General features: G+C 44.1%; 1 protein-coding gene across 1 annotated transcript; it reads right to left on the bottom strand.

Annotated features, from left to right (window-relative positions):
* Positions 1-8,194: 8,194 nt before the first annotated feature.
* NEUROD6 (neuronal differentiation 6) lies at positions 8,195-11,462 on the bottom strand. The gene is made up of 2 exons (XM_032643395.1): positions 11,327-11,462; positions 8,195-10,027 (listed from the first exon to the last, which is right to left on the bottom strand). Exon 2 carries the CDS (start codon positions 10,004-10,006, stop codon positions 8,993-8,995), a length of 1,014 nt encoding a protein of 337 aa, XP_032499286.1. The 5' UTR covers positions 10,007-10,027; positions 11,327-11,462; the 3' UTR covers positions 8,195-8,992.
* Positions 11,463-12,649: the final 1,187 nt, after the last annotated feature.

Genomic DNA, 12,649 nt, shown 5'->3' with positions numbered 1-12,649 from the left:
GATCAGTAGGCAGAGATGGAAACTGAGAACTGGAATTCCAAAAAACAATCCGTGGGTGATTCTGCTGCTGAGCAAAACCTGGGAATCCTGACCTCCAAGTCTAGGACTTGGCTGGATGCTTGCAGGCAATTATGATGGGTCCTTTAAGGCTTTTTTGGTTCTTATGCGATACTCCGATATAAAGTCTCTGAACTTACTGGGGTCCTCCTCCCCTTCCTGACGTTAAAAGGTTGCTGGTTCTTTACCATCTTTCCCTCAGAGTTCTCATTGCAGTACTGCCTTTTTCAAACTCTGGAGAGAAATAAGGTCCCTGATGTGGCACCTTGGCGATTCTTGTCACATTATAAAAGTCACCTCTGGAAATTGGCAGGTGAGAATACAGGGAATTCTCACCTTTCTGGTGCGATGGGGTCTGACATAAGATGTAATACAGTTCACAAGATTGGGTGCAGGTGTATACAGAGCTTGGGTTCTCCGGCTTTTTCATACATTTATTCCACCATAGATATCTTCCAGATCAGGGGCTTTCCAACATTTTTGACATTTGATGTTGTAAAATATATAGTACCGTGTGTGTGTGTGTGTGTATGTGTGTGTGTATAGCTGAAGCAAAGTTTCAGATGAACTAGTACTTCCTTTTACTATGTGTGAGGGACTCTATTTTTCATTCTATTAAAAATATATTGATTAAGTTCACTAGACTAAATTTGTATCGCAATGTGTAACCTCGATCAAACCTGCACTTAGAAAAGTATTCATACTGTTCAGATTTAGCAGGAGTTAATACGTTTATACCATATTAGTAATAGAAATAATATCTGGCTTCATCAGCTGCTTGCTTACTTTGAATCAGGAAGTGGGCTAATCACTTTTCATAAACGATTGCATTTTATCTTCACAACCCTATGACATATGTGTTATTATTCTCACGTTAACGGTGAAAATCTGAACCTTATGCAGTTGCTCAGTGTCAGTTGTTGGATATGAAAGGTCTGTGCTGCTTTGCCTTTGAATTGAGGTTATCTTGTAATCAAACTAGAGCTTCTAGCCCTAATTACAATCAATGAATCAAGAACTTAATGAGTGCATGCCCTGTAGATACACAAAAAGGATTAAACATTGCCCCTGCTCACATAGAGTGTACAAGCTAGTGAAATCTCTACCTTAAATAACAATGTATGGCCTAAATAAGATTTTGAATATAACATAATATCTACACAGTGAAAATTTAATTGACAATTATATGATTGAAACAATAGGGCTGTGACTTCAGAGCAGCATGACGTCACTTTAGCCTAGAAGGACCTGGGAGGCTTCATGTAGGAGGTGGCCTTAAAGGACACATGAAGTTGAAATGGTAAAGAATAGAAATGAGGACATCTCAAACAGGTGGGGCAATGCAAGACACAAAGGAGGATGGACATGCAGTAAACAGGCTTAACCAGGGATGTATTTCTGTAGAGTAGAAGTTGTCTACCCTTGCTCCTCAGAGATATCTCAGGAGCTAGGGCAGGGATGGGGGTGTCTTGGTCTTGGCTCACCACACCTGTCTTTACCAAGGCCAGAAACATTTTCATGTGCACACTAGCTCCCAAGAAATCATTTGAACAAAGTGTACTGATTCTGTTTTAAAAAAGTGGGTGAGGACCACTTATATAATGAAACAGGATATCAGGTTGGAAAAGTGGACTAGACATTCCATACATAAGGCCTTGGGTGCCCAACCAAGGGGCAAAAATCTGAGAACTGGCTTTGTCCACCTATGTCCATTAGCTCTGTGCCCAGGGGCAAGTGACACAACTTTGCTGATTCTGTTTCCAGTAAAATAAGAATCATGGAAATTATTACCCCTTACCTGGCACCCAGGGCCTTGTATGAGACCTCTAGTCAACTTTTCCATGATAAGTTCCTAGGAGTAAATAAGGTGAATATGTGAAAAGTGTTTTGTAAATTCTAAAGTCCTATATGATGTCAGCAGTTGTTTTTACTGTTAATATGGAGAATTTAGACCAATGAAAAATTTTATCATTTATCAGATAGTTAATGAGAACCGTGAAAGGTGTTACTCCAAGGGATTGGTGTGTTGGAGTAGTTTGGGAAAATTAATCTGGCCTTGGGAAATTAGCTGGAAGGAGGAAGGGTGAACGGGGGTGATTAGCTTGGAGGACAGTAAATTTGTCAAGATGTGAAGGGATAAGGGGAAATCAACAGAACCTGGAGACTAACTTCAAAGGGCAATGGCCAGAAAAAGAAGGAAATATGAGAAATATTTAATACTTTTTTTTTTTTTTACAAAATGCTTTTCACATTCATGCTCATTTAACCAGAGAAGGCTCAGAGAGTTTATTCACGGGAAGTTTCAGAAATGTTCTAGATAAGGCTGGAAGGAGGGGGTAGTGTTTTGGAAAGTGTTTCATTATAGACACATTGAGTTTTAGAGGACAATGGGATATCCAAGTGAAGATTTTTGGTGGACTGAAGTGCAGATCTGGTAGTTTTCATATAGAGGGGACAGGAGGCGGAGAAATGGGCTCTACAAGACAACGAAGAGGTGCAAATGGCTGAGGAAAGGTAAGAGAAGGGAGGCCTTGTAAAGCAGACAGAAGAATAGTTAACAAAGTGTGAGGAAATCCACGATAGCTTGGGAGGGCAGGGGCAGCCAGAGAGACAGCAAAGAGAATATGGATTGAATAACAGTCATTCGACATCAAGAAACCATGATACTTTGTATGATCCTTGTTTTACCAGAAACTAAGAACATGCAAGGTCGTGTTACTTGCCCAGGGGCACAAAGCTGATGGACATAACCGGACAAAGTTGGGCCCTCAGACCTAACACCCTTGGATGGTCTTCCGAATCCCCTTACCTGGCACCCAGGGCCTTGTATGAGATGAGATCTCTAGTCAACTTTTCTACCTGATATCCCAATTCTTTTTATCAGTGGTTTTTACACACTTTTTTTTTCTTTTTCCTATCATCTATCTATCTATCATCTATTTATTTATTTATCTCCCTCCCTCCTTCCCTCCCCTCCCTGCCACCAGCCCGGGACGTCTGCCTCCTTCCTTGCCATGTAACCCACGCCCCCAACCAGCAGGTGGAGCCACACCTTTTCCTCCCGCTGCCCCTTCCCCTCCTGGAGGTGCCCCAGGGGCATGCGCCTGCGCACTGGGGCCAGTGCCCGACTGCTAAGGCCCCGGCTGCTTCCTGTCCGCTGGGGAAGAGGTCTTTCTTTCGAAACATCAGTGTGCTTTGTTAAAACGGTATCTCGGGAGTAAATATTAAAACATATGCAGCTTCAGATGGTAGAGGTGGGGGAAGGACTACAGCAGATTAAAGAGAGCAGGTGCTAAAGAAGGTGAAACATTCCTTGTCAAGTACCTATTGAAGAACTTTGCTTAGGAAGGGAAGGGAGCAAAAGTCTAGGTGGGGCTTTAGAGTGAAGAAGGGTGTTTTGTTGTTGTTTTGGTTTGGGTCTCCAATTTGGGAAGAAAGACTTATATACATGGCTGGGTCTCTGCCAAGATTAGAGCATCATGTTATATACTTTAGTATGAGAGGGGAGGGTATAGACCCTCCCCTTCCTATGCTCCTGGTATAGCGTTACTCAAAGGAAGACCCTGAACCTTGTCCTACTTTGGGTTTCCACTGGAAGCCTGATTAATAAATAGGGTCCCGGGCTTCCCTGGTGGCACAGTGGTTGAGAGCCCGCCTGCCGATGCAGGGGACACGGGTTCGTGCCCCGGTCCGGGAAGATCCCACATGCCGCGGAGCAGCTGGGCCCGTGAGCCATGGCCGCTGAGCCTGCGTGTCCGGAGCCTGCGCGTCCGGAGTCTGTGCTCCGCAACGGGAGAGGCCACAACAGTGAGAGGCCCACGTACTGCAAAAAGTAAATAAATAAATAGGGTCCCTGTTGGAAAGGGAGGATACCCCATACATACAGAACATCTCAGATTCATGGAAGACAACTCAGTAACAGGTCCAAGGGGAGACAGGCTGCAGTAGCTTTGAGAAAACAGGAGGCCATGCTTGAACCTACCCTGACCCAGCTCCCCGGATGGCTGAGTGCCCTGGGACCAAGAGGGCTGGGTGATTAAAGCAAGAGACCTTTATCAGGAGCTCGAGCACTCTGCCCTCTCTTCAAAATATGAACATGTTTTTTGTTGTAAGCCAGAGACCTGCAGAGAGGTGATGAGAGAGAGAAAGCAGTTTCAAGGGGGAGCACACATGCCCAGAAGATATTTGATGGAGGTCAAAGGTGGGCCGGTGCCACCAGGTGGGCCACAGAGTAGAACATCAGCCACACCATGCTTCATTGGAGGTGGCATTGGCATGGGCAACCTGGGCATGGGGACATGACTGAGAAAAGGCACAGGTAGCACCAGGATTGGTAGATGAAATCCTTTCCTTCCATGCCTTCAAAATACAGAAAGCGAGAGGCTTGAGGTCTTGCATTTTGCATGGGAAGGAGGAGGACTGGACTTAAGAACAAACCTTCATAGAATCTATAAGCTGGGGGAGCCAAAGAGACCATTTGGTAGCATGCATGTATGTAGTCAAAGAGGAAAAAGATAGTAGAAACAGAAAAAAGAATACTTGGGAAAAGTATAAGATCTCAGAGAGACGAAGGAATTGGTGGACGGCAGAGTTAAAGGCGTTGGTCTTGGAAAGAGGTAAGCAAACCTGGCCACATACAGCTGGGAAGGGATGGGGATCACTGTACTGAAAAGAAAATAAGGTAAGACAGTCTCTTATCTGGCAGACTGAACCCTCTAAGGCAGGCGATGCCATGGGCGGCACCAAAGTGTCATCTTGGAGGCCAGAAGCAGTGCAGTGTGAGACAAAGATCAGTGTGATCAAGACAACCCCTGAGGGGCATCAGTGAAGGGTGGTTGTACTGCAGAAATGGTCCGGTTGAAGTTTGATATGCAGTGTATCTCATGAGCACACAGATGGAAGACATGCCCTGGAACGTTTTCCTCCTGAACTGTCATGAGGATTTTTAAAATAATTTAAAACTATATTGAACACCTATGAAGTGCAAGGCAGACTGCTGAAGTGGTCCTCACAGTGCATAAGGTGAGGCCAAAGCTCTTGAGGCTTCAGAGTTTAGAAGGAGAGGCATGGCAGAGATTGCTAGGTGCCTGACCAACATCCATTTTCTCCCTCTTACATATTCAGGACCTGAATTTATTCCAGGTGGCAATGTACTCTGATAAAAAGGATATATTTTACAGCTTCTCTGAAATCTATAAGTGGCCAGTGAGATGTAAGTATAAGTCATTGGGTGGGGCTTTCATAAATATTCTCTAAAGGGGTCTGATCAGGTGGGTGGGACATCCTTTTGCCATCCCCTTTCCTTCTTCTTCATTGGAATGAGGACACAATGGCTAGAACTCCAGCAGCCATCTTGGGCCATGAGGTGAACTTGAGAATGCAAGCCCCATACTAAGGTTAGAGGAATAGAAAGGTAGAAGGAACCTAGGCCTCTGGTGCCTTTGGACAGCCATACAACTCCTACTTTATCTACCACTTCTTTTAAATGAGCGTGAAATACATCTTTATTTTGTTGAGGCCACTTACATAATACACACACACACACACACACACACACACACACACTAATCCTGAGATTAAATATGAGATTCACATAACTCAGCTAAAAAGAAGAGATGCTTAATCAATTTGAAAGGCGTTAATTATTAAAAGGGTTCAGAAAATAGAAATACCTCTCATCCTCTCATGCTGGGAGGTAAGGGAAGTATGGGGTCAAGAAGAGAGCAAGGAGTTAAGGTGTCCTGACCTCAAGCCTTCTGGGTGTTGTGTACAATCTCTCTGAGGCTGCAATAAGAGGTTAGCAGTGAGGCAGATTTTGACCCCAATCTGTCCGATTCCAAGCCTTCCTGATCAATTGTGCTCTCTATTCTTTACTATTTCCTCTTCCATTGGAGCGGTACCTTAAGAGGTAGGATTCTGTAATGCATTGCATCTGTGATGTTGGTATATGAATGAACAATTCATATGATTCCTCAGGGTTGCAGTCAACCAGGAACAGGGAGGCCCCTGTTGGGGAAGAGAACTGACACTCTGTCCTTGGTGAGTGTAAAGGTGGCAGCTGGGTGATTCCCATGCCAGAGGTCATCAGTGGGATCTGAAGGATAATTAAGCCACAGGGATCAGTCCCACACACCCTGATTCTATCAGTCCACTGAAGGAGAGAGCACACATCAGATCTGTGCATCCAAATTATGGAAGAAATTTCATTATCTCTAGGGTCTGTGCCTAAAAATCCCGCTCTTGCTTGAATTCCTTACGAACAAAGCTCTGAGACAAGGTGCTTCTTCTGAAAGTTTGCTTCTTCCCCAGACATTCAGCCAGCTGCTTTTCTTCACAGCTCTCCCATATTGCCAGAAGGGAGACAGGAGACTGCAGCTCCTGTTGCAATCTCTAGTTCCAACATGAGTTTGTGACCCTCGGAAGACTGCGGTTTTCAAAGGTTGTCTGGACCAACAAGACACTGAGCAGGCGCAGTGTGGGTCACCTTGGAGCAAGGGTGTGGGAACGCCGCACCTATTCTGCTAATGACCAAACAGAACTGCCTTAGTTTTCTTCCTTTTTTTTTAAAACCAAACACAACAGATTCTTCTAGTTCCAGGTGCTTCCTCACTTTCGTGCTCTTTGCTTAGACAGGGTGAGCAAAGATCTGACTCTCAGCGTCTGAGGGGCCTTAACGAGGCCGGGCAATCCTGGACACAGTCCCAGGGAGGGCAGGTGTTGTGCGCGGATTCGACGAAGCAACCACGAGTCACTCCCGTGTCGGCGACAGACAGGGGACAGGCGGCTCTCTACCTAAGGCAGACTTCTCTCTATCCCTGGAGGGCACACTGCCTCCTCTTTCCCGACTCCTTCGCCCCGGCCCTCGCGAGGTGTGAACGGGCAGGTGTTAACACACCCGCTTTGAAGGGCGCGTCCGTCACCCACCGAGTACCGCGCCAGCAGCTGCTGGTACCCTTGCCCCTCGGAGCGCGGCGGCCGCGCGCGCCATAGGGCCGGGCGCTTAAGGCAGGGGTAGCTGAGGGACGGGGGACGCTGAGTCTCTCGGCCTCGGCTCAAGAAGCCCCGCCAGCCGCGGAGGGGCAGGACCGGGCAGCTCTTAGCCGAACTTGGGCAAACTGAAGCTGCCGCCGCCGCGCGTCCCCCATCGTGGCAGATAGCACGGGCGATGGGGCGACCCCTTTCCCGCCCCTCGGGGCCTGGCCACCAAGAGGTCGCCTCCTCCCCGGTTCGGGGTAGGGTCTGCCGGGCGCGCACGCTCCCCCCGCGGTGAAGTGTCTTCGCCGGCCTGCAAGGCCGGAGCAAGAGCCGCGGCCCCGGGACCCAGGGCGCCCACTGCGGGCGGGACCCGGGCAGTGCAGCCCGTGTCCCTGAGCCCGGATGACTGCAGGCGACGGGAAGCCGCCTCCACCTCCTCCCCGCGTCAGCCGCGAGGGGCCGTCGGGCCTGCGCCCGCTCAGTCGATGCCCGCGGGGCGCACAAGTGGGCAGCGTGGGCGCAGCCGTGGAGCGCGGACCCCCTGCCTCGGCCCACCCAGCACCGCGCGGTCCCGCCATCGGTGGACCCATTTCTACTGGCCTCACCAGCCTTCGCAGCTGTCCCCATCTTCCCCCTGGAGGCAACCTGCGCACAAGGGCATCTGGAGTGAGGTCACTGCCACCTTGATTTTTATCTTAGAAGAGTCTCAGTTCTGCTTAAGAGGGTGAGCTCCTTTGCGCTATTCAAGTAGGGTTTAAACTTACACTCACACAGAATTTAGCCTCTAATCGGCCAGACTTATTTAAACGGCACAGAGTAAAACCTTCCAGTTTTAACATCCACTCTGGTGTTTGCTGGAAATTTGCCACCGAATTTCGGCGCGAGCTGAAGGTTACCAGGATTTATCATTGTTTCCCCAGGATGTTTAACCCTCATGGGCGCCTCTTCTTTCATTTAAGATACTTAAAAAAAGAAAAAAGAAAAAATTTCTTGTAAGCACTTTGGCCATTTTGTTTAAGAAATTTGTTTTATCTCGCCTGGTTTTGAAATCCAGAACTATGTCTGAAATGGGGAGGAGGGAGTGTTGGAGACAGAAACCAGCTGTGTACCAGGAAATAATAAGTATCATGCAAAAATATCACAGCTAATAGATGTCCTTTACGAGTGGAAATATCTATGTTTAATTGCTTTAAAAATGTGGGTGGAAAACCACAATTATACATTGTGATAACAAACCTGTACAGATAATTTCTGAACAATACAAAACAAGGGCTGAAAATTTTTTCTTTAGGATTGATATAATTATTCCAAAATTATGACACCACCTACCCAAATATCGTGTTGCCCCACCTGCAAATCCTTGAAGAGGAATAGTTACCGATCGAATGCATTTAGACTCGTCCTTAATAAAAAGAAAGTTGCATAGCTTTTTATACTGTTGTACACCCTCAAATACATCTTCCAATATCATTGTCAGCTTAGTGTTATTCTCGATATTTAAAATGTTCAATTTTTCAGAGATACATTATATATAAATTCCTAATAATTATAAACACATCATTTTATTCATCTTATTTTTAATAACATGCATTTTTATAATTACTGTACAACTGAAGTAGACACTGAATTATGCTGTGTGCACGTCTTTATTCAACAGTATATTCTTAGACACCTTGTTCAAACAAATTAAGTGAATTTAAAAGAAAATAAAACATGAGAAAAATAACCTTCCAGTAGAAACAGAATCACAGTGCTTTACAGACAAAAGGAAAGGAAAAGAAGTTCTCATAGGAAAAGAGATTTATTATTACATAGAAAATTCTCACAATAGTTGAAACACACTCCAGAAACTAGTAAACACCTTAGCTGGAGTTGTGCCTATTACTCAGCCCACAAGCATCTGCTTTGTCTTAATCAGAAGGGGGAGGTGAATGACCACTGTTTATTTTCATTTTCCTCATTAATTATGAAAAACTGCATTTAATTCATCTTGCATGGTGAGAGATTGGCTGCGCAGATGTAAGTCGTACGGGAAGTGGCTGTCGGTGGGCAACCTGAACATGGCACCCTGCCCAAGGGGACCCCTGGGTGGCACTGCACAGTAATGCATGCTGTAATTGTAATTTTTGCCATAGTCCAAGGTTTCTTCTTGCTTCAGGGAAAATATCCCATTATAGTTAATTGGGGGAGGACTTAAGGGACCCTCAAACTGAGGGCTGGCACACTCAGGGGAAGCGCTTTCATAGAAGGATTCATACGCACTGCAATAATTGTAGGGTTTCATGGACTTGGAATTATCAAGAGTTCCATGCCCCGGGGGAGGGGTGAGCTCAGGGCTGTGGTAGGGCGGGTAGAAGGTAGAGTAGGGTGACCTTGTGTGGTGTGCCGCCTCCCCACCCTGACCCATCAGGAAACTCCTGGCATTGAGCTGCAAGCAGCCTGCCACCAAGTTTGTAGTTGGCTGGGAAAGACCTTTGCATAAGTTTTGGACGAACGTGAGCAGATCAGGTCTCTTGCCGATTCTCAGAATTTCAGAAAGTGCCCAGATGTAGTTTTTGGCCAGTCGTAAAGTTTCTATTTTGGACAGTTTTTGGGTTTTAGAATAACAGGGGACCACTTTTCTTAAATTGTCCAGGGCGTCGTTGAGGCCGTGCATCCTGTTCCTCTCGCGCGCGTTAGCTTCCTGTCTCCTGAACTTGACCCTCTCCAGTCGGAGCTTGGTCGTCTTTTTTTTCCTAAGACCCCTCCTTCTGGGCAACCCATTTTCATCTTCCTCTTCCCTGTCTTCCTCCTCTTCTTCTTTCTCAGTCTCTTCTCCAGGGGCCCTTTTGATGCTCTTTCCTCGAAGGACAATCTGTTTGGAAAAGCTTTCTGGTTTCTTAATTTGCTTCTGGTCCTCGCATTCTCTAGAAAACTTTCTGCACATCTGGGATTCTGGCATTACAACTGACTCATCAAACGGTAGTGTTAACATGGTTCTCTAATCTTAAATTACCTGAAAAAATGCCAGCACAATATTTAAAGTGTTTTCATTTTTAAAGTTTATACACTTAAAGCATATTCAATGACTTAATCATAAGAATACAAAAACATGAGAAAAAGACTGATTTTTACATTAAATAAAATTTTTGAGTTTGTGCAGCCTAGTAATTATTAAAGAAAACAATGACACATGCAATAGGATTAATTTATACCAAATTATCAAAAGAAAATAAAACAGGAAGTATTTATTGTAATACCACCACCACCTCCATTTCTCTTTGATTTTAAACTGATTTTTAATACACGAAAAGGACAGTGAAATTCAAACGAATGCAAAACATGATATAGCAATGCAGAATTTCATTAATTCCAATTCCCCTGAGTGCAAAATGAGAAGGGGCACCAGTTTTTAAAATAAAAAATGCTACCTCTCCATTAACTGACAAATTTGTGGAGATTTATTTTTTAGAAAGAAAATAAGCCTTAACTTTATTTGCTGTATTATATAACTGTGAATTTAGATAAGTGGCTGTTGAAATACACAAATTTAAAGAAAAGATTAATCAGAGCCCATTTAAAAACTGCTTTCTTTCTGATCCGTAACGAAACATGTAAGAGAGCACTCTTTTCCCAACCTTCACCAAAAAAAGCGAGGGGGAGGTTAGGCTAATTTGGGATAAACTCTATAAATAATTTTTTTAAATCACTGGCATTATTTTAAGTCAAGAAAAATATTGAGACTGCTTTTCTATTTTAAATTTTTCTCAGTGTAATTGTCTGTTTACTGCTGTTCAAATCATCTGACAAAAAACACTCTCGTAGTGTTTTTGTTCTACGAGCCACAGAAGTCTCCCTCTAGCTAATATCTGACAGGAACGGTCCAAGGATTCTGACTGCAATTGTGCACGTGTATTCAGAATCCCGAATGAAAGGGGAAAATAATTTGTGTTTCAAATGCAATTTTGGCTTTCGTTTGGCAAAGCAGCAAGTATTTTCATCTAAAGTCTTCAAACAAATAGACATGTTAAAACAGAGACTATTTAATTTAACAATCTCCAGCTCCCTCAACACACACACACACACACACACACACACACACAAACACACACACGCAAACTCTTAATAATGTCTACATACTTGCAATTACATAATAGCCATGAAAGTATGTGATAATTACATCATAAGAATGAAATATGATAAGAAGTTATAGATGACAAAAGACCATATAAATACTATAAGACAGTGACACTGTATCTTTAAATACTTGCATGCAAAGCCAGCATCAATTGAAGTATATCTTTATTTATATTACCTTAGGTTTTAATTTCATTCAATGATCAGTTTTCATTTTGGATCTTCCACATCTTTTCAGGCTGAGTGTTGCATCGTCTCCTGGAGTCTCTAGATCTGTGTGTATCTGCCTATCTCATTGATCTCTAAAAAGTGACATTGATGCCAACTGCCAGAGCTGGTACCCATGCCATCTGCTAGTGACGTCACAGGGCAGAGAGAACCATGTGATCCTCTCTCTTGGGACCTTCATTCTGCACTGATCATCTGGCATCCCTGTAAGTGGGTACCAGCATTCATGCATCAACACAGAAGGTTAGACTGATAGGAAAAAAATCTGCACCAGCCTTTCACATACAGTAGGTGCGTTTCTCCTCGAGCTGCTTCGGCTTCACTGGCAATCTGTAGAAATAGCTGTGTTAGTGTTCAGTTTGGCCCTGCCAACGGTGCAACTATTAGGTAGTCGTTAATATTCCATTCATTTACAAGGTGGGCTTTTGTGTGAGCGAGAGGTTTTTTGTTGTTGTTGATGTTTTGTAAAGATCACCATCCCATTTGTGCACCTGGGTGCCCAGGGAAAGAAAGCCGTGAAAAGGAGCTGAGATCAGGAAAATGGTCTTGAGATGCTTAACCGAAGTAAGATTTGTGTAAGCGAACAGGGATCAACAAAGGTCTCCTTATTTCCTTTCATGGCATGTAACTTATGGGTGTGTGTCTGTGTGTTCTCTTATTGACATGTAAGACTTCTGTGCTTCTTAAGAATTTGGAATAAAAGAACAGTTTCTCCATCTGGGGTCTGTGAAAGACATCCTCAGATGCTCCCCTTTCCACACTTGCTGGTACCTTTCAACAACTTTTCAGAGAGATTCTTTGTATATCTGTGTAAAACGTAGAGACAACTACAAGTCCACTGTGAAAGATTTCAAATTACATTCTTATGTCCTCTACCCAAAGTCACAACTTCACTCTCTTATTGTCCCTCTCTTGACAGCCTTCACTGGCCTGTTCCTTCTCATTTCATTTCATATACAATGAACATAAAAATGATCACTTAGGTTTTTGTCTTTCCCTAGCATTTTGCTGAGTATTTTAGTCAAAGGTTAGCTTTCCTATTTTTTGGAGCTTTCAGATTTTTTTCTTTCTCCTGAAAATCATCCCCTCACATTTTCCCCCCTCTAGATCAAGATCATTTAAAATATCTTCTCATCCCTGTATCAGTGTCCAGTTGTTTTTCTCTGTCAGATTTATTTCATACTTATCTTTTTCTTCCACTTTTCCCTTTTGGTTTCTTAACAAAAGCAGGGTACAAACAGTTAAGCAAAGCTGGCAAAGCCTTATAGATAAA

The sequence above is a fragment of the Phocoena sinus genome, chromosome 9 (genome assembly GCF_008692025.1).
Source record: "Phocoena sinus isolate mPhoSin1 chromosome 9, mPhoSin1.pri, whole genome shotgun sequence".
Taxonomy (NCBI): domain Eukaryota; kingdom Metazoa; phylum Chordata; class Mammalia; order Artiodactyla; family Phocoenidae; genus Phocoena; species Phocoena sinus.
This window is presented reverse-complemented; position numbering and strand designations above follow the sequence as displayed.